This window comes from Dufourea novaeangliae, unplaced genomic scaffold, assembly GCF_001272555.1.
Source record: "Dufourea novaeangliae isolate 0120121106 unplaced genomic scaffold, ASM127255v1 scaffold67, whole genome shotgun sequence".
Lineage (NCBI taxonomy): Eukaryota > Metazoa > Arthropoda > Insecta > Hymenoptera > Halictidae > Dufourea > Dufourea novaeangliae.
The window spans coordinates 756,869-781,057 of NW_015373941.1; the positions used below are offsets into that span (position 1 = coordinate 756,869).

The following is a 24,189-nucleotide window of genomic DNA, read 5'->3' on the forward strand; positions in this document are numbered from 1 at the left end:
CTCTCGGCCTAAATAAAAGTTTAATTGAGTGAGTTCTGGATTAGCCTCGTGGAACCTTGCGACCAGATTCACGATTGAAACGGGTCCCTCGGGTCATTTGCCTGTTATTTCTACATCACGGAATTCTGCTGCGTGGTGTTTTATAGAAGAAAAATTGCTTGTAAGGGTTTTTCTATTCTGCTTTTGCATAGTTTAATTGCGTTTAATACTCTCGATTATTATCTGGCTTGTTCCACACGATTATTGTCCAGGCGTTCTTCCCACCTTTCGGGGAGTTTGCCTGTGGAACCAATCAAAACAGAGTAAACAGAGGCTTGACAGAGGCTAAACAGAGGTTTTATAACGAATTAATTCGTTATATCATACCCCAATGTGTTTAACATCCATTCTGTTTGTACTATTTTAAATTTACTTATGTAAACGAACGTTCCTATCTGTTCACGAGGTTCACACATGCTATAAATACAAAAATCCGGTTCGATTAGAATATTCAGCGACATTTCGTTAATTTAATAGTAACGAGAGCCTGATCGATGACCTCCTATCATCCCTACCGATTGATTTCTACAAACTGGATCGTTCCGGAGAGGATTTCAGAGGAATTGTCTTTATTCTCGTGTTCTTCTCCCATTCTCGATACATCGTCGCAGAAACTTATCGAAACGAGTCGAAATACATTCAAGGCGAATATATATTTATCGACCGGTTCTCATTGAATCCGAGATGGGGAGGGGGATTCGCATTGAAATTTAAATTCGCGCCCTCGAAATTTCGATTACAGTCGGTGTTGAGCTGCAACACCACCAAATATAACGATCCAAGGCCTTGAAACTTTTAAATGGTTTATTACCGTGGTGTGCACCTCGTGGCCGCAGTAGTTTTTGCTGTCCCGTAGAAAGTCGATTCCGTGGCTGCGCGAAATTAACGGCGGTTAGCCTGGTCTCTTAACACCGTTACTCCGGAAAAAAAGGAACGGACACACACGAGCCAGAGAAATTTGCGCAAACTTGCTAGAGACATTTTTGCACCTACATACAGGCCTCCCAGCTGCACAACTCTCGTCGGTTGAGACATAAACCGTCTGTGTATAAGTGGTAAGAATCACTTACGTGCTGTGTACACTCGCGAGCAAACTCAGCTTCCGCTAGGGGAAAATGTGGCGTAGGAGAAGGACCTTCTAACATTTGATAAATTTATTTCAAGTACTGAAATAAATGTTAAATTGAATGTTAATTTGACATAAATTTCAGAAACTTCCGAAACCAAATGGTAGGAGGCCTTTTTCCTACGCCACTTTTTCCCCTGGCAGAAACCGAGCTTGTTCGCGAGGGTACAAGAATCATCCGTGTGTAAGTATCTACATAAGAACCGTTGTTTGCAATGCAACAGCATGATTTTTTCGGTGAAACGAAACCACCTCGCTAACAAAGGGGACTATTTTTACATCGCGTCTCTCCTCTTGCGTCCCACGGTTCGGGCCCAGGTCTCAGCAACGAATCGCTATAAATATTTATACCGTTGTATCCACTCGAAATTGACCGATTAACTTCCTTTTTTTTTTTTTTTTATTTTGTTCGGTTGAATTACTCGCCTCGCCTCTGTTTTCGGTCCCGTGCTCTTCACCGCGAACGTGTCATACGCCCAATCGAATCCCATCCGGATGAACCTGTGAGCAGAGTCACAAAAAGGTTGCATTTTTTTGGGGCATCGACTCTTGGGATCGAGGAAATACTTCGTCGACCTACCACCGTCGTTTTCGAACTGAAAATTTGGATGCTTGATGATCTATCTTCGATAGATACTTCCTTCTAAATAATTGTTAATTTGTTAGATTCCAGTTTTCATTCGGTGTACCAATAAGTATCACCATTCCTTCACAAAGTAAGGATCTATGCTATTTTATTCGTATTCGTAATTTTTCCTCGATGGAAAATCATTTCGACCTAAAATCTGTCGTTTCAGAATTACAAGAAACATAGTAGATTACTTACTGGTGTCCACCTAATATAAAATGGCTCGAGTGTCACACCTGTTATTGACAGTCGATCGATAATTAACCGTGCAACCGAACAATCGTGGACCTGGTTCTCCAAAATTCCATTCACGATAAACTATACAATGAATTATAAAAATGGCTAAGTAGCTGAAAACGGTGTCGTAAAAAGTGAAGGATACGGCTCGTAGCTGTTATTATATACAGCTAACTCTGTAAAGAGTCGTAAAACTGGGTAGAAGGACAGGTTCGAAGACAAAAGGACAATAAGACGATGACAAAAGAATGCTCGATGAGTGGCCGGGGGAGTGTGATTATTGCTTTCGCGGGTTCCTTGTCGTCGTGTAAATGGGCCTCCCTTCCCGTAGCTACTTAAAAGCTGTAATAATGGAAACAATAAAAACTTCGGCTTTCGTGCTCCATGGTCGTTGGGGCAATTATCGTTCTCCTCTCTTCGTGTTCCGTTCATTCATACCCGGAGGAGCCTTTGAGCGCGACAGCCTTTCTAACGCCCCTCTGTGATGTAGAATTTTCCAAAAAAAAAAAAAGGAGAAAAAGCAAGAAACTTCTAAACGAACGTCATTTATGCATGGCTATCGTCGAACGAATATTCATAACGTGCTGTGCGTGCCATTATTCTCGGTACCATTACACCCAACCAGTCGTGTCATTGTTCGTTACGTAATTGTTATTCAGAAAGCGTATACATACGCTACATGGGGGGAGTATAGATCTTTGAAGAGTGAAATATTCCTTCGTCTCGAGGATTAAACTCGAAATTTCTTCTTTGTACGATTGCTGTTCAGAAAATTCTGGAGAGAGGGGGGATGATTACGAAGGCAGTAGCAAAGACACGTAATGGCAGAGAGAAAGAACCAGCAGTGTAACCTTCGCTGTTTTGACGGACCTAGCAAGAATAAAGAATAAAAGTATTTAAACAGACATGCATATGAAATGACACATAAATCAAATATTGATGGTCCCGGCTGCGAGAATCCCGGAAACGGAATGGAACGATCCGAGCACTTTGCACATTAAAGAGAATTTTTAAAATGAACACCTGTGGCGATTGGGGCTCGAAGAAATTCACACCTATGGAACCGTCTTGGTCCTCAACTCATTGGAGAACAAGCATCATCATAATAATACGATTTTTAGACACACAATAAATCCTCGATGAATGTTCGAAAACTCCTCGGCAGTGAACATTAAATATTTAATAAACTAATAGCCATCTGTGGTTAAAACAAATATCATTGGCCTTAGAATTTCAAACTTTATCGCTGTGCTGAATCTCATTAAAAAGTCAGTGTCACACCTGGGGACTTTTCCTTGTCAGTGCCCAGGAGGCTACGAACACTCATCCAGGATTTACTGTGTAAACCAATCGGAATACTTCTATTCCGACAGATTAGATAAACATAGATAACGTTCCATACTTTCCCGAAACTGTTACTTCTCCCTTCCAATAATATGCCAAATGCCATTTTAGACAGGAACATAAAAAATTGCGAGAGGAAACTTATAAATAGGTACCGGGTTGCCTACAAAAGAGTTAGACTCTCTACGGTATTCGACACATCTAGCCACCAGGGATTATTCCAGTCACCGTAACGAAAAAAAGACAAATTCCTGGGGACCATTCTGTAGCGCCCAGTTATCCAAGGCATTCGAGCTGCACTTTTCCACGAGCGTTCTCCAATCAACGTTTCGCGTTCTCCAGTCAGGCGGACGCGGGTCCCCCGTGGGGATTTCGACACCGTGTCCGACGACGCTTCAAGGCTACAGGAACTCTGTTACATGCACACATACACGGTGTATATAAACGCCGGTTTTGGATCTGGCTCCGTTTTCTTTGGCCACCTTCGATCGACGTGTGGAAAGAGGGGGGGGGTGAGAAGAGGGGGGGGGGGGGGGGGGAGGCTGCCTAAGGCGCAGCATCTCGCGAAGGGAGAGAATATAACGAGCGTGTCGGTTGCCTACGTGACTTCTACGACTCTGGGGGGAACAATCAAGGCCGACAGTGAACGATCAACACACCGACAGCGCGCCCGCCATTTATATCGATCTCCGGCTTCTTTTTCTCCCCCCTTCCACCCTTGATTCTCGCGGAATTACGTGCCCTTTCTCGCGTGCGCGCCGTTAACCAGATGACTGGATGATTTTTTTTTTTTTTGGTCTCTTGTTTTTGCACGGTTTTCCCAAGGCTCGCGGGTTGAGTCACGTTTTCGCGGAGAAAAAATAAAAAAAAAAACAGAAGAAGGAAGAAGACTCGAAAGTCACTCGAACGCTTCGTAAACACAAAGGAAACTCCGCTCCGCGCGTAATATGTGCAAGGCGAGGAGCAGCAAAAACGATGCTGTGTTCATCCGGGGTGTATACTTCGTTCCACGGGAAATGGTACTTATTCTGCGCAGCTTGTCTCCATGACCTTCCTTAAAGTGGCGGGATCTTCACGGGCTCTGCTGGGGGCACGTGATCGGGGATGTGTACTGTGGAGACAGAGCCAATGAATTCATGATAGCAGGCGTCCACTGCGCAGAAACCAGGAACTTTTACCAAAATGTAAAATACCGGTATTATACTATTAAGTTAGATAATTTCATATTATTTGTAGTAATATGAAAAAATGTTATATACAAAACTTACACGGTATAGAGGGGGACATATTGTGTCACAAACATTTTCTACGTGGGTGAAGGCATAAAGTAGATTTCAAGGTTATTGCGATGTGATAGCCGGTGGTGAGACGACTTCAGCGAGCTATCATTGATGGTAAATATATTTTTTTCACGAAAAATAAATAAATCATGCTTTTAAGGGTTAAGTATCATGTTAGGTTCGGAATAAACTAGAAAACTGATTGGATCTGATGAAAGTTTTGTTTTTTATTGTATTTTACAGATCCCTATAGGCTATAAATAAATAAAATCCGCAGTCTAGTAATTACAATATTGGTAAAAATACATTTGCAGGTAACCCATTTCGAATTGACATTGCACGCTCCTGAAAAGGCTTAAGCGTTTCGAATTATAGTTTCGGCTACCGAAACAGGGGCAGTTTTACGACTTAATGATTTAACGAGGACACAATATCGTGCCCGTGGAGTTTACCTTCTCTCGTGAAACGGACCTTAGATCGCGACGGAAATTCAGGCGACCGTGAAAACGGGTCGGTGTGTGGTAGCGTGATCGATCGTCATGGGAATCGTTACAGGGTCGGGGGAACGTCGAAATAGGAATGAAATCTCGTCTTGTGGGCGAGTTCTCGGATCTGTTTCAAGGATGCTGTGTGTACCTTCTCTGTGTGCTCGTTGTCCACGAAACTTCGGGGACTACTCGTTTATTTCGTCGGGCCCAGGGAACAATTAGGGGTGAGACGACTTTTGTGCGATATTAACAGAATACGAAAACAGTGAAAACACGTATTCTTTTGACTTCGGTATGACCTCCAAAGATGATCGTAAGTTGACAATGGAAATGCTAGGGGAAAAAGTGGCGTAAAGCAGAGATGGGCAAACTCATTATCTAGATAAAAAGTTTGGAATAACGAATAAAAGGTAAAAAAAAAAAGTGTTTCGTCATTTTTGATAAATACCACATATTTAACACGATGGAAAACCTCAGGTTCAATTATTTAACAAGAAAAATTACTGGACGATTAAAAAAAAAATGATTTAGATGGTTGGATTGCTCATTGAAAAACACAATTAAAAAAAGAAAATTGATGCAGATACGATTAGTCGTTTAGAAGAAAATTGAACGTCCAAAGATTTACTCCTTTCGTCCCACTGTACGGGGTGAGTCAGTCCGAAACGGAAAGAAAAATACTTAGACCGCATGTAAATGAAAAACGACGATCGTTCCTGGAATATTCATCGATCGAACGCGACATGCGTCTGCTTTTCGATAATTCCCTCCTCCTCTCTGGTATGGACACCTATACGCGCAAGCTCGCCGTAGCCTGGGTCTCTGGCGACCTTCGTCGTCTATTTCAGTCTTCGTCGGGAGAGCCGTAACACGGAGAGAAGGAAGAGCAATTTCTCAATTTCCCCGTTACGCCGGTCGTTTACGGTAATCGCGTCCGCGGTAGAACAGCTCCTTCTGAACGCCGGCGAACGTGAACACGCAGACTAAATTCGTGGAATTGTTATTTATACGTTGTTCTTTAGGTGTTTTAGGTCTTCGGATCTAGGTCTTTCAGGTCTTCGGATCTAGGTCTTTTAGGTTTTCAGATCGTCCTTAGGTCTCTAGACAATCTTTCACAATACAATTTAGCACTTGCAATGGTATCTCAGGTTATCAGTGGAACCAGAAGATACAGATGCCCCTGCCGATTTTCACACGACGATTGCATACGTGAAAGAGTTCGCGAACTTTCCCGTTGAACCGACGAACACACCAACAGCAAGGGAGCACACACGAGAGAGGCGGCAACCGGTCGTCGTGAACGGTGCAACGATCGTTCGCCTGTGTCCGAGCGACGACGGTTCGGTGAAAGGCCAGGACACACGAGTGTAACAACTGCATATACCTATACTTTACAGGTTACAGTCATCCATCGTCAGCCCACAACAGAGCTGAACGGCCGATATTGCATCCGCGTGATATGATAATAGATGACGTGGATCGTTACATACCGTTTACCCTGCGGCTGGAAAACGGGTCCTAAACGACACCGTGCAGGAACTGTCCGATTTATTGAGATTGACCCGAATTCTCCACGGGCAATCCGCCGAACGCAACCGATCGATTAACTTCTTGCTGTTTCGTGATGTCGATTACAGAGCAATTTCGTCATGGATGAAAAAAAGGGAGATTTCTAGATAAAAAGATTGAAGATCTAATCCAGGTTCAAGGGTCCAATTGGATTCGATGAGATTTAAGCAGATCGAATAAGGATATCAAACAGGCTATGATACGATTCAATGAGAAATAGCAAGATCCCATGAAATTCAATCAGATACACCAGGATGCCCAGGAGATCCAATGAGATTCACAAGCAAAATTCTAGAAGATCCACTCTGCAGTCTTTCCAAAGGGATCGAAGATCCAATCAGACAGGAGGTCCCGTGGGATCCAACGGAAATCCAGCACGAATTCCAATGAGATCGAAGGAGGGGCAGAAGGAACACGTCGCCGTTTCTAGGATATTTCAGAAAGGATGGGAGCAGTTGCGCGGAACGGTCGATTATCAAATCTTGTTGCATAATACCACAGACCTGGGCTAATCCGTTCCCTCGCGGTTGCACCAACGCCGCTCGTTCGGAATCAGACTGCTATCGTGGGGTTCGCATCGGACCTGCACGGACGCAACGGCGCGTAGTGGTTTGAAACAATTCGAATTTTCGACATCTTTCAATAGATTCATTTATCTATGACCTAAGCTTTGGGATTTCACAAGTCACTTGAAATTATTGTTTGGGAAAGCTTTAGAAATGGAATGAAACACCTGTTTTATGTGTTTAAAGACCTGGAAGACGTAAGTCTAAAGACCTTAAAGACTTAGATCTAAAGACCTAACAGACTTAGATCTGAAAACCTAAAACACCTAGATCTAGAAACCTAAAACATCTAGATCTGAAAGATCTGGACCATATCGAGACTTGGAGCCATCCATAAGTCCAATCCTCCAAGTGTATTCAACTTAGAAGTAACGAGACCACTCATGGTCCTGCAAGAAAATGATCCTTCACTTACTCCCAACGGACTGTAATTCACGTAATTAATATTCCCTCATTCTTACGTTCCGAAACACACGGTGGTCCCACGCAAGGTGTGTTCTCTTGTGGTCTGTTCCTCGTTTCGCAAACCGTGCTCCCCCATTGTTTATCGACGCTCTCCTCCATTTGTAACGTACAATAAGGATGTTTTGGTCGGTTTATTGCTGTAACAATCGACAAAACGTTTCCTCGATTCGTGCCACGGCAACACATTTCCGTATGACAGTCAACCACATTTGTTTACACATATTCCCAGTGCAATTCGCGGATCGAACGTATCGTGAAACAATTACGAAATATCCCCCTTCGAATTGCTTTCCATAAATTACCATAGAATTACGGCGCTCGTGTTATTTAGTAATTACAATTATGAAATAACATTCGAAAATCGCTGTCGTTTGCTGCTCGAGCATACAGTAGTGAGAATCAAAAGTGAGTACAGTAATACCCCCATTTACGCGAATTCGCACTTACGCCGTTTATTGTTTCCCCTCCTGTCCCATCTCTTACCTGCCACTTGTATGTCACACAAGTATTTTTATAGTTTAATTTAATGAATAAAACAGTATTAATTAGCAATAAATTAGAGAAGTTTCAGAAGATACGACCTTGAGATGACCTTCACTCTCATAGCCTAATTTCCCCTTAAAATACATTAACTTTCTCCCGAACCTTTTTTTTTGTACCTTGACAAATAAGAGAATAATTAAGGGTGGCAGAGTTAGGTGGAACATGCTGTATATTACATTCTGTAATGAAAATTAAAGAAAGAAATATATGTACATATTCTGTGCGCTGCTGATTGTTCACCGGACACCCAAGGCTGTCGATCGTACGGTCAAGTTCCAATCGACTTATGAAAATCGTCGTGACTGCTTAATCGATCGATCCAGACCGTACACTAAACAATTTTCTAAACCGTCTAACGCGTATGTTGGCGTGTGTAGAAATTAGCAGATTTAACTATGGACAATAATTAGTATGCAAAACAGGTGTGAATGTTTCTATTCGTAATGATGAAAACGTAGAACGGGTCAACGGGTTAAGGAACAGGTTAAGAGATATTGGGGATAATTAAATGTCCGTTGCGATATATCCATGGTGACGTAAACAAAAACACACGAAACATCGTTAGGGACAGCTAGCCATCCAATGGGAGATTTTATCGTCCAAGATGTCATCAAGGCCATGATCCAAGGGTCTAAAGTCGGGATTCAAGGAGACTTTGACCAGAGACACTCCTCCGACCTTCGCGCAAAGTCTCCAATGAGACACAGACGCTCGGGAGATCGTGGACCATTTTTCGGCCCCGGAGAGATACGACAAAAGGCTCTGTAGGGGGGACACTATTTCCGAAATGGTTCCGAAAATACACTACGTGTCCTTGTACAGGAACAAAAAGTTCTCGTACTACGTTCTCGCGGTTCTCTAAGCCGTGTGGCTCGATCCGATATAGCTACCCGTGTTGGACGATCTCTCGACGGCTTTCACTTTCGTTCGGATCGGGCTTGTACAATCTCGACGAGCCACAACCTCATCGACAAACGTCCAGAATTTTCGGCGGCTGCGAACCCGATGTCGACGCGAACAATTCAGAAAATTAGAGAACACTATCTCTGAAACCTCTTAAGTCCCTGGCTTCAGCTGTAAAATTGGGCTTCTTAGTGCCTGATTAACGTCTGTTGCAAGCTAAGACCCCACACTGGAGTCACAGTTACCTCCACAGACTTTAAACGGTTACCAAACTATTAATTAGTTTAGGTTGAAAAAATTACTGAAAAATCTTGAAATAGTGCAAAATAAGAATGAAATGTTTTATAGGTGTTAATTTTAATTTTGGGTGTGGTAAAAAAATCCGTGAGAAATGAGTGTTTTTACTTTAAAAAATCTCATCAAAAAATTGATAAAATTTTAGAGATGTTTGTCAAATTTAGCCTCAGGTTCCCTTGGGGTCAAACAGACCCCGTATGGTCGTTGAGGATTAAGGGTGAAACGTCTTCTGAATCGTTGAACGTCTTGATCGTGAAACATCTTCCTCTGGAGTTTCGTACGAACAAAATTCCAGTTGTGTGGAAGATTTCTTCGCCGGTAGTTGTGGCGATTGTCCAGGAAAAGGTCAGGTTCCATAGCTGTTCGAGAGAGGACAATGGAGCATTCGCAAAAACCAGAGCTGGAGGAAGTGTGCTGGCGGTCTCTCTCCTCTCACGCATGACCTGGAAACCTCCTTGGCTCGCGGAGATATCTCGTGGCCAGACGAGAGGAAGAACAAGAAAAAAAGAGTCGAAAGTGGGCTTGTTACGTAACGATTTTGAGTAACGTCATCGCGCAAGACAACACCGGTAACATACCTACTGCTCCTGGTTGTTTGCATTGCTCTGTACGCATGGAACGGCTCGATGTATCATATGGCCCAGGATCCAGTGGATACGAAATGTTTCAGCTCCTCCAGCCATGTAACCCCAATTTAATTACAATCAACAGTTACTTCAGTTAAATAATAAAAACTTACATTTTAAGGGGTGGTTTCACCCCGAAGAACCGGATATTAAATAATACTAACTTTCCATGATCCACACAGAGCTTCTACCAATCTTACTCCGTCAGATATTCCTAGTAAGGGAATGGTGACTATTTTCGAAAAAGGAGGAAGACCTTTTTTTGCGTCTTGGTTCAAATCGAACACGTATCTACGAATATCTAACAGTCACCACCACTGTCGCTGATTTACTTTTCTGTTTGCAGAGGTTGAATGCGAGGTGTCGAGTCAAGTGGAGTATTCTCTGCAAGCGATCTGGGGTGTCAGCATACGGGAGCTTCATCTGGCGCTTTGGAAGCCCTGGAGCACCCTCAGGGACGCGTCCTTGAACGGCACGCTTCTTCAGGGCCACGCGCAGTACCTGACGCCTCCACAAACGTATCCTTTAACGCCAGAAATGTTTTTCGATCTAAACTAAAAAATTCTCCGATTCGAGAACTTGGTCAACTCGCGATAACTGCTTGCGATAAATACCTGTTAGGAATACTCTCTGCCCACACTTAACACTAGAACTACCAGCACTGTATATTAATACACTCTATATATATAGTACAATTTAATGTGATATAGTATAACATAAAATGTGTGGTAAATCAGATAATAATGTAAATTTCGCCCAAAACAATATTATAATTTCAGTAATCCTAAAATAAAAAACCCGCAATCATTGACCAGCAGTCATTTTGACGGGTTTGGTAGTTCTAGTGTTAACACTCTCTGTCGCCTCTGTGGCCAATAAAGCTAGGGATGTAAGGAGATCCCGTATACTATTAACTCTCCATAATTACCCGTTCCTAGAACTGTCCAGCCTCTAAAACTGAGATGATAGCAAATTCATTATTACTACTCGAATAAAATTGTGTCCAACTCTGCCCTACAGTCGCTAATGCAAGTAATTATTGCGAGTTCGGGTAATTATCGCGAATCCAGTATATTCGATTGATTTTCCTTGACCAAAAGGTTACAGTAGACAGCCGCACGGCGAGGAGACGCTGAGATTGTCGCTTCCGGCGCCCGAGTTGGAACTCGGCACGCCACCACGTCTCTGCTACCCTCTGGTGATCTTCCTGACCCGTCGGGACAACGGGGACCCACATCCCGACGAGACCGTGGGTATCTCTCGATATTCATGAAATTTCTCTTACAAAACCTGCGGAACACGTTCGACGAACCAGATAGATAATATTAAAATTATACAGTTCCCATTACGGACTCCTCTCGATTATCGTCTCGAACACGGGTCCGCACCGGGACAATAATCTTATAGGAAGAAATGCTTCAGATTCTCGTATATTCGTTTTTTCTCCGAAATCTGCGAGCCTCGGCAACAAAATTAGAGGGGCAACAAAGTGTGCCCTTCATAGGTTCTACGCCCCCCAGTGGTGGAAATAATGCCTGGACAATAATCGTGTAGAACAAGCCAGACAGTAATCGAGAGGAGTTTGTATCGAAGTTTTAGGGTGTAAGCCGTGTGGAATTATTTTCTCAACGTTTCCCAAGCATTGCAACCAGGTTTACTAGGTACTACTTACGTATTGTGTCTTTCAACCACCTGATGAAGTTACTTTCTAAAATAATATAGTTCCACAAGGACACTGCTTACACTCGAACGACCCAATAGTGAAAACTGTACATAGTGTCGTGAAAGCCTCGAATCTCGAATATTAATTCTCGTTCGTAAGAGTGTTGTATATAGATCAGGCACTAGAATTTAATGAACGTTTTGCTCGTAATAAACATTGAATAAATGAATAAGCCTTCGCGTGAATCACGGAACCGATGAAAAACTGTTTATGTGATTCGACGTTGGACAGCGCCGTTTTAATAAGCTGGCCTTAAATCAACGACCCAGATACAATTTATTCTACCCGGTTTGTATCTTCGCGAACGGGGATCGAGGTAACCTGCGAGATATACGTGGTGCGCGGTGAAAAATTCATGTAAAACTGCGGCTGGATTTGCATTACAAAACAAGCGGAACGTGACCATCAGTCGCTTGTCGTCGTTACGATTCACGATCGTGTATTATGATCGAACGTAAATTTTCAGCGAGACACGGATATGATCGGAGTCGTTTGAATCTTCGCGTGACGATCCTCTTTTAGAAGCCTATACCCTATTAGGTTTCCAGTCGAGAGCCTTGTGTGTGTTTGTCTTATTAGAAGATGGTCGGGCGACATTCACCGAACGTGTTCCACTGAAAATCAGGCTTCCTCGGGGATCTTGTAATTCACGATCTCTCGTCATGGATCGTTGGCTGGCAACCGGTGATTTTTAATTAGTCGCACGATCGAGAGCGGAAAACAGGGGGGAGTGGGGGGTGTCCTAGATGGCGACGATTGGTAATAGCCGGTTGACTGTCGGTGTCTCAGGGTTTTTCCTTCATTTTTGTCACCACACACTCCACGAGTCGATAGCAAATGATTTATTATCAATATATTAACAGGCGCTCGAATACTATAGACTAAATCAATGTGACAATTTAATATCGTACGAGTAAAAAGCTGATTGTATGATTACATTGAACCAAATGATTTAAAGCTAAACGCTACAACTCGATAAAACAACCTTTATAGGACGCACATAGCGTTCCACGATTCTTGAACCCACGACATAGGGAACTCAAAAGCACCGATAAACACGTTTTGAACATTTTTGTTCTGTAGGTAGCGCTGGTGAACGTGGTCCACATAAAAGATAGCGTATGCACCCTACCGACCTCGATTCTGGCGCAGTATCTGAAGCAAGCGAACGGCCAGTTGTCCTGCCTCAAAGTGAGTCCTCACCTCTTAGCCCCTCCTGGTCTCTCACGAGGCAGGAAGTAGTGATGAGCGATACAGATATTTCGAATATCGATACTCCGGGTATTAATATACGTATCGATACTCTGAAGAGATCAATACAATTCAAATGTATCGCCAATATCACTAGTGAAAAGGGTAACATAAAACTGAAAAACTCCTTCTGCGTCTGTTTCAGCAACTGTACCTGGCCACGGGCAATTCAACGAACTATGACGAAGGGGACGTGTCCTCGGGTTTGGGCTCGGCTCTGGCACTCGCAGAGCCGTGCAACAGCAACGGTAGTTCGGCGAGGGGGGCGCTGGTCGCCTCCGGTACCGGTGATCCGGAGGGATCGCTCTGGAACACAGCCGGGGAACAGCTCTGCGTAGTCTGCCAATACTTCCCCTTATCACGCGCCCTATTACCCTGCAGGCACACCTGTATCTGCGCCTCGTGTTTTGGGAAGCTCGACCGTTGTCCGATGTGCAGAAGCCCGATCAAGAGTTATTTCTGCATCAGGGGCGAGGAGTATATGCCCCTCGAGACGGACATCAATCCGTGCAAACAGAGGCAATCGAGTCATGGACCGACCCACTGGCTGCACGACTGGAACGACAGGCTGACCGATTTCCTTGGGTTCGCCCGATAGGATCCGTATAAATTCGAGAGCCATTTCGAATCGTATTCGAGAAGCCTGATGTTGCGTTCTCTTTTTGAGTTGCCCACGACGCGATGATGGATCGTACGTGTTTCCAGTCGAAGGATCGAACGATGGTAGCCAAGGGATCTCTCGTGTCTTCGAGTCGAGGTAGCTTTTGTCGAGAATTCAGAGTACGGTAAATAGAGGGAGTGCGAGAGGCGGGACGTTAATTTGTACGACGAAGAAACCGATCTGAGAACGACCAGGGAACTGTGGTGTGTGTATTGTGTTAGAATGATTGGGGGCTGTGTACTTTCCGTTGAGGATTTAAGTACCAGTTTGGAATGAATAACAAAAATTGTAGGTTTTCGGGGATATTCCTGAGTATTTTCTTCGAGATTCTTCGGTTTAGGAGACAGTATGACGGACGTTGGTACCGTTTCCTTTTTTGATTTCGTACGATTGTTTTTGTACTGTGCTTTAAATCTCGACTTCGAAGACCGGACAGGATGTGCGCGATGGTCAGAGTTGGTTGAAGGTAGAACGTAAGAAATATTAATGTCCTCATATGGGTATGTGGAAAGGAAAAAAAAACTGGTTGGATGATGGAGAGAAATTTCTAAATCAGATACGGAGTAAACGTTTCACATTTTTACCACGTAACGTTGTATAAATACTTAAGGTGTACATATACAAGATACAAATACGATGTGTCCCCGATTCTATGATAGTAACGATTAAGTTATTGATATTATTTCGTACGATATGCAAGTTTATTCGATAGATCTAGAGATATATTAGTTCCGATATGTGCATGCCTTTGAAGTATTTCCCCCCTCCTTTTTCTATCTGTACGGATTAATGATTACGAAGGGAAATGTCCATTTTGTTTTCTTTGTAATTGCTCTGCCGTCCATGAGCAGCGATGGAGCGCCACTTTTGCGTAGAAGTTCTTACGGAAAGCGTCATCACACACGGGAATAATAAGGAAGAAAGAGAGAAAGCGAACGTTCGGTGGAATTAGTTTAAGAAGGATGTTGCGTTAACGTTATAAACTGTAAATACACAGACTGTGATAATTGTAATAACATCTTATTATGTAACCAGACAAACGAGAGTGTCCTGAATTCGGGGCATCGGAACGGAAGGATTTGGAGCGGCGCGAAAAAGGAAATCATTCTCGGATTTCACTGTTCAACGCATACACGTTATCAGCCATTTCTTTTTTTTTTTTGTATCTTCTAGACACATACGTTCAAAGAAAAGAAAAAAAACAATAATACTCTCTTGCCTAGGGGTTTGTAATAACAAGAACAAAATTTTAAGCATTTTCCGATAATAAACTTTTGTAAATAGACACGCTGTTCGGACAGATTTAACGTTTTAAAAGTTCATATTTAAAATATCCATCATTCACACTTCTGCTGTTTCAAAAATTTTTAATTTCATAGAAATTTAATACTCGAACAGTTTTCAAACGGATAAACTAGATTTAAGTAGCTCTTATCTTTTTCGATTTTGTTATATCAGTTTGGTGTAATATTTGATCATAAAAAGACTAGAAATTATTATTCGAAAGACTTCTCTTTTTTCTTTGTGATAAGAATTTAAAAGTAGACAGTGATTCTCACCGCTCGTAGCCTGGCGGTGTAAGTTACTACCGACAAGAATCATTGAAACTTCATGTGCAATGCAGTTACAAGCCCCTGACATGTGTGCAAGTAGGGGAGTACGTGGAATTATATGTTTAAATTCAAGAGTAAAGGCCTCTGAAGTCAATGTTATTGTAGTCGACGACCTTAACATCCTAATTTATATTTCATTTAACAAGTATGGAGTTTCGATGATGCAACTATGTCTGTATGTGAGAACCTGTATATAATTTATTTAATAAAACGTATTCATGCTGTTATGCTGTGTCGTTCGTACACACAGGAAATGTCATGAGACATTACTTCCTGTAAAAGTATAATAATTAAATGTATGTATTAGCTACACTATCTGGTGTGCAACCTAGATCTTCATATAAGTATTTCCAACTTATTTGGGCTACTTGTACAATTTAATTATTCATTCATAATTAGTCTTCTAGAAATTATCATAAATAATAGCAAGTATGGCTCGAATCTCTCAAGTACTACAATATCTAGTTCATGTCCTTTGTCTCAAGATCCGAGTTTCTATATAGATCGGTGATGTTCGACCAAGTTCGACATTCTTCGGGTGTGTTCGGTTCTTTACGATATACGGTATATTTCACTGTGCTTGAAGACCGTTGATCACGTTGACGTTCGGCTCTGTTTCACAAATTCAAATTTCCATCGAACGTCGGTCGATATTTCTCTAAAAAAAGGCTCGTATCAAGTGAATCTCGTGTTCAGTTTCCCGAGGAATCATGTTATTAAAAAGATCAACGGTTCGCAATCATCTTAAGATGATTCTACGAACGGATTAGAAGCGGAAAGGACGCAAATTCACATGCTCCCTGTGAAAATTGTTACAATACTCTGCTCATTGTGAACCGGTGCGTATTGTCTGTCTCCCTTTGCTCGTTACTGAAATTCCGTTGTTTTCATTCCGGTTGAACCTTTCACCTTTGATATGGATTACCGCGAACAATAAGAATACACGAGCCGTTTCGATGTCCTTTTCAGGCACATGTACACTCATCGATCAAAAGGGAATGTTTGTTTTGCTTTTCTCTGCCTTCGAGACTCGAGCCATCGCGAAGGTTAGACTGAACGACAGTACGATCACTTGACGACCTGGTGATTGCACGCACCTTGTTTGTATCGGCTTTTAGATCTGACTCATTCGTGCGGCGATAAGACCTGCTGTAAATTCGATCTTCTTGATTTATTCGTAAATATTCTTTAAACATCTGACATTCTTATTCAAGCAACTTGCACTAGTATTATGCTCTTCATCAAATAAATCAGATTATTCAAACATATTAATTTATAACAGAACTATAATCTAGATAAATAAGATATTAAAGTTAATTCATTATCCTTCGGGTCTACGTTTTGGAGCATAAAGGTTAGCAAAAAAAAATACTCTATTTAGTTTCATGGCTGACTTCTCTATATATATTTTCATCATTTTCAGTTACTTTATACCACATTAAATTTATGAAGTTGTGAATCGATAAATTTCTGAACATCATATATTTGTAATAGTAGTAGTAGTAATAGTAACAATACTAGAAGTTTATTTCTATGCCTCTCTGTTTTATAATTAGGAGGTTTACACATGGGTCATTGTAATATATAGAGAATATTCTTTTATTTTTTGTTCTTTTTTTATCCTACTCTTTTGTCTTCTATAAATTGAATGATTATCATTCTATCAACATTGTTACTTACCAGTTACGCAATGTTATGTTTTAGGTTTTAAGGAGGAAGCAATTATAAGAGACAAATAAAATAATGGCAGGCAGTGGTGAGCTTTGGGTACAGTGTTTCACTTGTTGCTTGACACAGCAAGGACCAAGAACACGAAATGGAAGGCAGAGGTCACATCAGAGGCTAAGGATAGACCGCAGTATGATAGGAGTGCCTACAAATTTTAGACATACTGGTCACATTAGCAGTGGAGATCTTGACATGAGCAGTGCACAGTTATCAAATATTCAAGCACAGATGCAGATGAAGGGTGGCTACGATAATGCTTACGGCGTTAAGGTAACTGAGTCTTTATTTTCATTGTAAAAAATATTATAACGAATGTATAGAAATACGTTTTCATTTCAGGCATGTTGAAAATAACTGTACAGTGCATTTAGACTGGCCTGGAAACAATCTTACAACAGGACTAAAAGAAATTGACTGAGTTTTTAATGTCTATGTTCCTTGTGTTAAGACAAACATACGTGTAGCTTATTGTATGTGTAGAATGTGCTCGAATGAAAAACTCGAATTTTTTACACTGAGAAATAAGTTAAACTGAGTTCACAAGGAATGTTGCTAATCTCTGCAGAGATAGTATTAAGAATGTGCATTTTAATTACAAATTGCATTTAACTGTCGTACAAATGAAACTTCTATATTAAAGACTGGATATTCAGTAGAGACAGAAACTGCTATGTTATACACAAAAGTTTTGAGGTGCATTTGTTTTTTTTATAACTTGCAATTATTCTTCCATTTCAAAGAATCAGTGGTTATTGATATGATATACTAACATACTAGATGTTATATCGAACGTTACTCGTATTTACATGTTTTCTTTTTATATGGGAATGACTTTTTGCAGTAGTAGATCTATCATTGATAAGGGTTAGATGATACCGTTATTGTACTTCCAAGTGTGAGTGTAAGTACTTCGCGTTCTGTAGTGCTTTTGTAAAAAGAAAACGAAGGAAGAATGTATTTTGCATGGTTCACCTGTGCCGACTAATGGATAAATATTTTAGCGTATATACGATGAACGTCTACGTTCACAAAGCACGGCCCATTTTTCCTACTTCTGTATTTCACCCCTGAATAGGGTGTATAAACCTACATTAGGTAATATTTGGAACTTAGATGTGTCGAAAAAAAAAAACCGAGGGAAAAATAATTTATACGTATTTTGCCTAGTCTATAATCATTCTACCACAAGTCGTGAATTATGCTAGCCATTGTTTGTTGTATTTTAATCGTACAAATTGTGATCTTCCAAAGGTATAGCCATGGACCAGTGTCAAACGTAAAAGCAAAAAGGGGGAACGAATCTGCAAAGGATTCTCTAGAATCTAATTTAAATCCTGGACCACTATAAGTCTAAAAATATATTAGATAAATTTATGAAAATATATTTACACCCCCTATTTCTGATCGACTTCTGTACACATCATAAATATTTATTTACACTTCTGGTATTCTGACGAACAGCATTATAAACGAAAATCATACCGTATAAACTTTTAATGAACAAAAAAGTGCGTCGAAATAAAAGATAAAACGTAGGCTCTAAGTATTGTATTTAATATGTAAGAATAAATTTGTGTACTTGGAAATTAAGCTTTATCGCACAGTTCCTCCTAGTATTATGGAAATAACTATATTTTCTGTTATAAGGGAAAACATTATTAACCAGTTGCTTTTATCTTCCTTAAATTATATTTTTCCATAAATGACAAATATATACAGAAAATTATTCATCTATTATTTAAAAGCAAAATATTTGTGCGTCTCGTGCCACCAATAATGAATATATTAACATTACTTTAAATGCTCCGTAATGCATTTATTTATTACCGTTTCTTCTGCTCAATGGAAGAATACTTATTATCGATGAGATTAGATACAAAAGAAATGATATTTCATAAGCTAAACGTCACTACGTCGATCTCAATGACTGTAATATCACATAATATCACATGATACAGATCCATGTCTTCTACAGAGACTCGCTTCGTCCCTTTTGCACAAAATATTCTGTATGAAACTTCCCTTTAAAATCATTCAATTAAACGCGTTGAAAGACATGTAACCATGAAAAAAACAAAAAATATTCGCTTCAGAAAGAATATTCTGTGCAGTCAGCAATCGTATACGTAAATAAATCATCTCTTTAAAATTGTACTTCAATGTTAAACACACCATATACGTACACCGACAGCCATGCTGCTTCTGTAATTATATTTTAAGTTATCCATTGGTCATGGATGAACGAAGAAACGCCTGCGAGTCTTTCTTTTTTCATCTTTGTCGTCACCAGCTAAGCTGATAGACCATTCCACCACGCATATTCGTTTTACATATATATATATATATTTTTTTTTTATATATATTCTTGTATATATATATATATATATATGTATTGTTGTATCAAAAACCGACGCATAAATTGGTAAACGGATACAGCCGCCCAGTAGTAGAGTCTGTGAGCTAAATAATAGAAAAGAGATCTCGATATTTACAAAAGAATTAGGATAGCTTGCCAAAAAAAAAAAGAAAAAACGCGATCTCGGTATTTACAAATCAGCTTGCACTCAGTATCGATGCGTACATGTTTCAGACATCTCGATTCTTGTGCGTTTCCAAGAATCTTATAATAATAATTCGTACTCCAATCTATGGAATGCATTCCGCTATTAACAATGTAAATGTGCTCTAAATGCATATTTGTCCAGAGTCTCTCTGAGAGTCAAAGAGATTTCGTTCTTTAACAGAACTACACATTCGTGCTTCCTCTTGTTACGCGGCTCCGAAACGTTCATTTCCTCCTGCGCGTCTTTGCCGGTGTCGCGTGACTTCTCTCTTCCCCGATGCTCGTGACACCCAATCTCGTCAGGGGACTTCCGATGAACGTTACGTGGCAGCAGCAGCTCGATGGAAACTTGAACGTATCCGGGATCACCGTGCCATCCGACAATACTGCCGCGAGTTGTCTGTAAACGTACTTCTGTCTGCAGCTGGTTTTGTAGCCCTCGCCGGGACCACCGATCACGCTGCACCTAGTGTTCTCTTTGCTGCAAACGATTTCGAAATTACAAATCAAATACCACAGGGAAACATTTTCTCTGGTCATGTTCAAATGATACCCACTTGCACTTTTCAATTCGTACACCCTGCTTGAAGTTCTCTTGATTTGCAATGTACTTCCATTGATTGTCCTTGTTCTCGGCCGTTTGAGGAAATATAACTTGCTCCTTAAATGGTACAGAATTTATTCATACTATTACACTGTTTCGATTAACAAATATTTGCTTTCAGGATCAACAGATAAAGCACAATATACGTACGGAAGATACACAAAGGGGCACGTCGTCCATCACGTCGATCCTCTGCGCTATGTCGGACACCTAGAAAAATGTGGGTCATATGAGAGAGGGGTCAAGGGGCACTGAAATTGTTCCAACGAAATGATACTTACCACGTCTACACCTGCCAAGTACCTAAGGCTCTCGTTTTGTTGGATCGCGTTGGTTACTATGTTCTCAGGATAGGAGTCTACCTTCTCGCAATACGTGGACCCTTTGCAAACGGGCACCCGATCAAAGTCTTCAGGAAACACGATCTTACCATCTAGCTGCGCATTTTCAGTATCTGTTGATGAAAATTTTCGATGTATTACCATATTAGTGAGACGATAAAAATTTACGAAAGACAAACATTCGATGAATCCAGGATACGAATACGGAATGTGTTTACGTTTATGGGGTGACTGTATCGATTTCGGAGCTTTTGAAACGGGTACTTTTATTTGCCAATCAAAACAATCATACCTTCTATTGAGTGGCCTGTAAAACCTCTGCCCAAGGTTTTCGTAGGCGTGTCTGGAGCACCCCTGCGGACCCTTCCGTTCAATCGGCCATTGTTGTCGAACCGTTCCTCGGGTTCGCGTGGCTCATCGTCCTCGAAAGGTTCTCCAACGAGTATCCCCGGTTCGTTTCTTCGTGCACGATCGGTTCCGAATTTTCGCGAAATTTCGGGAAACGGTCCTACAAAATTCACGGTCGTCTGTGATTCCTTTACAGTGTCAAGAAACTGGTCAGCGTCCTCGATCCCGTCGGCTTGGTACGGATACGCGTGAACATTCTGTGCAATCTGAAAGTAAAGCAGTCGGTGTTAATCGGGACTTGTGACTTTTACATTAAAATTGTGTGGACGAACTAGAAGAACCATGCCAGCGCGTAAACGTGAGTACTGTGTGTTTCTAATATTCTTCGAGAACATGTCGAAGTACCGTTATAAGTGCCTAGTGCATACTTACGCAGATCAGAGATTTATCCTTTATCTACGATCATCGACGCGATTATTAATAGTTCTTGCACAACGTGCCTAGAGTTCGTATTATCAATTTTAAAGAATCGAAAGGTCTTCCTTTTTCCTGTCTCACTGTCGAATACATCGCTTAAATGCAAATCCAAATAAACGCGTACGCAAGTATATACTTGGCTATTTAAAGAATAATTGATCCTAGCATATTTAATTTATCCTGTGGCACTAGGATTCTCAATCGTATCTATATATTCACATTAGATTATTTCACATTAGTAAATTGATTTTCATCGAATAATTCTAACGGAAAATTAAACATTTATATGCTACAAATGCATAGAAGATATCATTTAATTATGATCCTCTGGAATTGAATCTAATTTCGAAAATGATTGAGAACCTTTGGGTTAAAGTATGTTTTAAACTTTAAACGATGCACAATGTATCGTTCAAAGTTGCCGAGGATACGTTGCGAATTCTTGACTACAAAATAACGCACAGAAAATCACGGACAGTGCATGGTAAACACGAAGGCAGTCTGGTTGAAAAAAGAAAATAAGATTCAGTTTAACATATAAACATATTGCCGTGGTTTGATAACTGGATCGTCTTTCGAGACTTTTGAGGGAGATACTATCTCCGAGATAGACACAAAGAAGACTTCTATTGATATTATTTTCAAGAGAAATATTATTGACTTCCCCGAAACGTTAACGTCAGCCAAACGGAAATTATATTCGGAAAACCAAAGCTTAAAAAACCCACGATTGTCATTTCGCTACAATAGAAGCAATGAAACAGCGTTTCCCATTAATTGTGTTTTGATTTTACTGTCCACTAGTGTAATATCATGCAAGTTCTTGTCGAATGTAGTCAAGTTCGGAACATTGATTTCTTTAAAATTCAGATTCAAGTGACAATTAAGTAACGCTTTCGTGTAGATTTACGAAACTCGTTGATAAAACGCCTAAAATTAACTGTTCGACTTTGACACAAGTTCACCCTGTCAGCACTATATACAGTTACACGAGACGATAACAGATCTCGGGTTACGTAAATATAACCGGCTGCTAATTGCAGACTCTCTGCTCTACCGTGTAACGTTAAAGGCACTCATGACTTCGCCCAGACGTTCCAAGCATCTACCGAATCACTATTCTAATCTCTTAATTGGATCGTGGTGCTTAATCCGGGTATGTTAACTCTGGACAGGAGAATGAACGCGTGACCACATCGTGCAGCCAAGTTTCGACTGTTATTCGACGTGGATCCGTAGTGTTTACAGGAACCTCAAGCATGCCGGGCGGATAAACGAAACACAACAGATCGGTATCATTCAACGAGCCATCAAATATAACAAATCCTCAATATGCTTCATGTGTGATTCTACTTGTGCCCTATAGTGGGTGATCACATAAAAATTCATACTGTGTCACACAAACGTGTTATATATATATATACCCAGATGTCACATGACGCCTTGAAGACGGCTTAAAGGCGCCTTAGACCTAAAATAGGCGTCTTTAAGGCGTCATGTGCTGTCTGGGATACGCTCCATTAATCCAGTCAATGTTTACAACGTTTTTCGTGATCACTAACTGCGGTAATAACACGATCACTAAAGAGAGGCATTGTTTCTATCGGCACCAATTGTCACAGTCATCGGAATATTTCGATCAACAACACGTATACTCGAACCGTGTGTGTCTTCCTTACCAATATTAAAAGGCAAAGCTCGGTGAGCGGTAGAATCGGACTGCCGAATCCTCGTCCCATTTTGTGCACTTGTCGAACCAACAACAACATATCCATCTGACGTGAACTAGTCCCTTGGAGTCTGTGCGAAACACGAAACCGTGGCGAGTGTTCTCACCGTTTCGCGAGAAGGGAAACACTATTTTTTTCGCGTCTCTCTGCTGCCGGTCGTCTCCCACACGTCACGGGCCTGAGGAACCTGCGCGTTTCTCGACCAGTTCCTAACGATAGAACCAAACGGCGGGAACGTTCTTCTCCAGTGATTTCGTGCGCGGACAAGAAGCGGGCTCGCGGGAGCGACCGTTATCAGAGTGTTGCACGGCGAACTGCGGAGACAAGAAGATACAAAAGCGACACTCGATCGTCGATGGATCGCTCGGCGATCCTGCACGTTCGACTGATCGCACGCGATTGACCTGTTCTTGTCGCTTGCGTATATACCAGGTGGGGTTTCCGTCACACTAACGGCCCCCCCGTAAACGTAGCTTTGTGCCCCAGGGAACGGCTGACGGGGGCGGAACCACCGGTGGATTACCATTTCGTGTGGACGAACAGGTGTAAAAATGGACACAATCGCCGCGGGTACCATTTTAGCTTTAGATCATTGATAATTCATCACAGTGACACGGGCCAAAGCATTGGAAACAATCAGGTGGAACGAAGATTAGAATATACCCAGATAGAACATGACGCCTTGAAGACGGCTTAAAAACACCTTAGACTTAAAATAACCGTAAAATGAGCGTATACAAGGCGTGATGTGCTATCTGGGAATTGGAAATTTAGAAGCCAAAACCGTAAAATTAAGAAAATGAACATTCTTACGCATCGACGAATTTTCCACCATAGTGATTCTAATCGTGCTTCGCTTTGATAGTGGCACAACTAAAAAAATTATTTGTTTTTGCATAAATAAACTCACGTATAGTACTTTAAAGTAGGAATTCTAAGAAATTTCTATTCATCCAAATATGTACAAAAGCAAAATGAATTTAAATAATTAATGAGATCAATATATTCAGATACTAGTCAATTAGAATTAAATGTTTCA

General features: G+C 41.1%; 3 protein-coding genes across 6 annotated transcripts in view; 2 read left to right on the forward strand and 1 right to left on the reverse strand.

Moving 5' to 3' along the window:
* The window catches only part of LOC107185682 (cell growth regulator with RING finger domain protein 1-like), a 30,977-nt gene extending 15,947 nt beyond the window's left edge, over positions 1–15,030 (forward strand). The window contains exons 3-6 of one of the 2 annotated variants that reach the window (XM_015573418.1): positions 10,458–10,629; positions 11,219–11,360; positions 12,918–13,025; positions 13,231–15,030. In XM_015573418.1, coding sequence (XP_015428904.1) covers positions 10,458–10,629; positions 11,219–11,360; positions 12,918–13,025; positions 13,231–13,683 — 875 coding nt within the window. In that variant the 3' untranslated portion in view covers positions 13,684–15,030. The remainder of the gene's footprint in view (positions 1–10,457; positions 10,630–11,218; positions 11,361–12,917; positions 13,026–13,230) is intronic. The other variant, XM_015573419.1, reaches the window with a different exon arrangement.
* A 920-nt stretch (positions 15,031–15,950) lies between these two features.
* Positions 15,951–17,757, forward strand: LOC107185698 (CDC42 small effector protein homolog). 3 transcript variants are annotated; one of them, XM_015573446.1, is made up of 4 exons: positions 15,951–16,198; positions 16,329–16,405; positions 17,064–17,357; positions 17,427–17,757. In XM_015573446.1, the coding sequence occupies exons 3-4, from the start codon at positions 17,103–17,105 to the stop codon at positions 17,433–17,435; spliced, it is 264 nt and encodes an 87-aa protein (XP_015428932.1). In that variant the 5' UTR covers positions 15,951–16,198; positions 16,329–16,405; positions 17,064–17,102; the 3' UTR covers positions 17,436–17,757. The 3 variants fall into 3 exon arrangements, with proteins under 3 accessions (XP_015428932.1, XP_015428931.1, XP_015428930.1); XM_015573445.1 differs by lacking the exon at positions 16,329–16,405; XM_015573444.1 differs by lacking the exons at positions 15,951–16,198; positions 16,329–16,405 and adding an exon at positions 16,437–16,713.
* A 1,674-nt stretch (positions 17,758–19,431) lies between these two features.
* Positions 19,432–23,847, reverse strand: LOC107185720. Its single transcript, XM_015573473.1, has 6 exons — positions 23,100–23,847; positions 20,888–21,209; positions 20,536–20,708; positions 20,405–20,464; positions 20,208–20,311; positions 19,432–20,131 (listed from the first exon to the last, which is right to left on the reverse strand). The coding sequence occupies exons 1-6, from the start codon at positions 23,193–23,195 to the stop codon at positions 19,876–19,878; spliced, it is 1,011 nt and encodes a 336-aa protein (XP_015428959.1). The 5' UTR covers positions 23,196–23,847; the 3' UTR covers positions 19,432–19,875.
* Positions 23,848–24,189: the final 342 nt, after the last annotated feature.

Bases quoted from the DNA above. Each gene is read 5' to 3' on its own strand.
- LOC107185698 (XM_015573446.1), top strand. From the start codon at position 17,103: ATGGCAGGCAGTGGTGAGCTTTGGGTACAGTGTTTCACTTGTTGCTTG.
- LOC107185720 (XM_015573473.1), bottom strand. From the start codon at position 23,195: ATGGATATGTTGTTGTTGGTTCGACAAGTGCACAAAATGGGACGAGGA. The intron at 20,465-20,535 runs GTAAGTATCATT...ACATTTTTCTAG, and splicing joins ACTTGGCAGGTGTAGACGTG to GTGTCCGACATAGCGCAGAG. The intron at 20,312-20,404 runs GTACGTATATTG...GTACCATTTAAG, and splicing joins TGCCCCTTTGTGTATCTTCC to GAGCAAGTTATATTTCCTCA.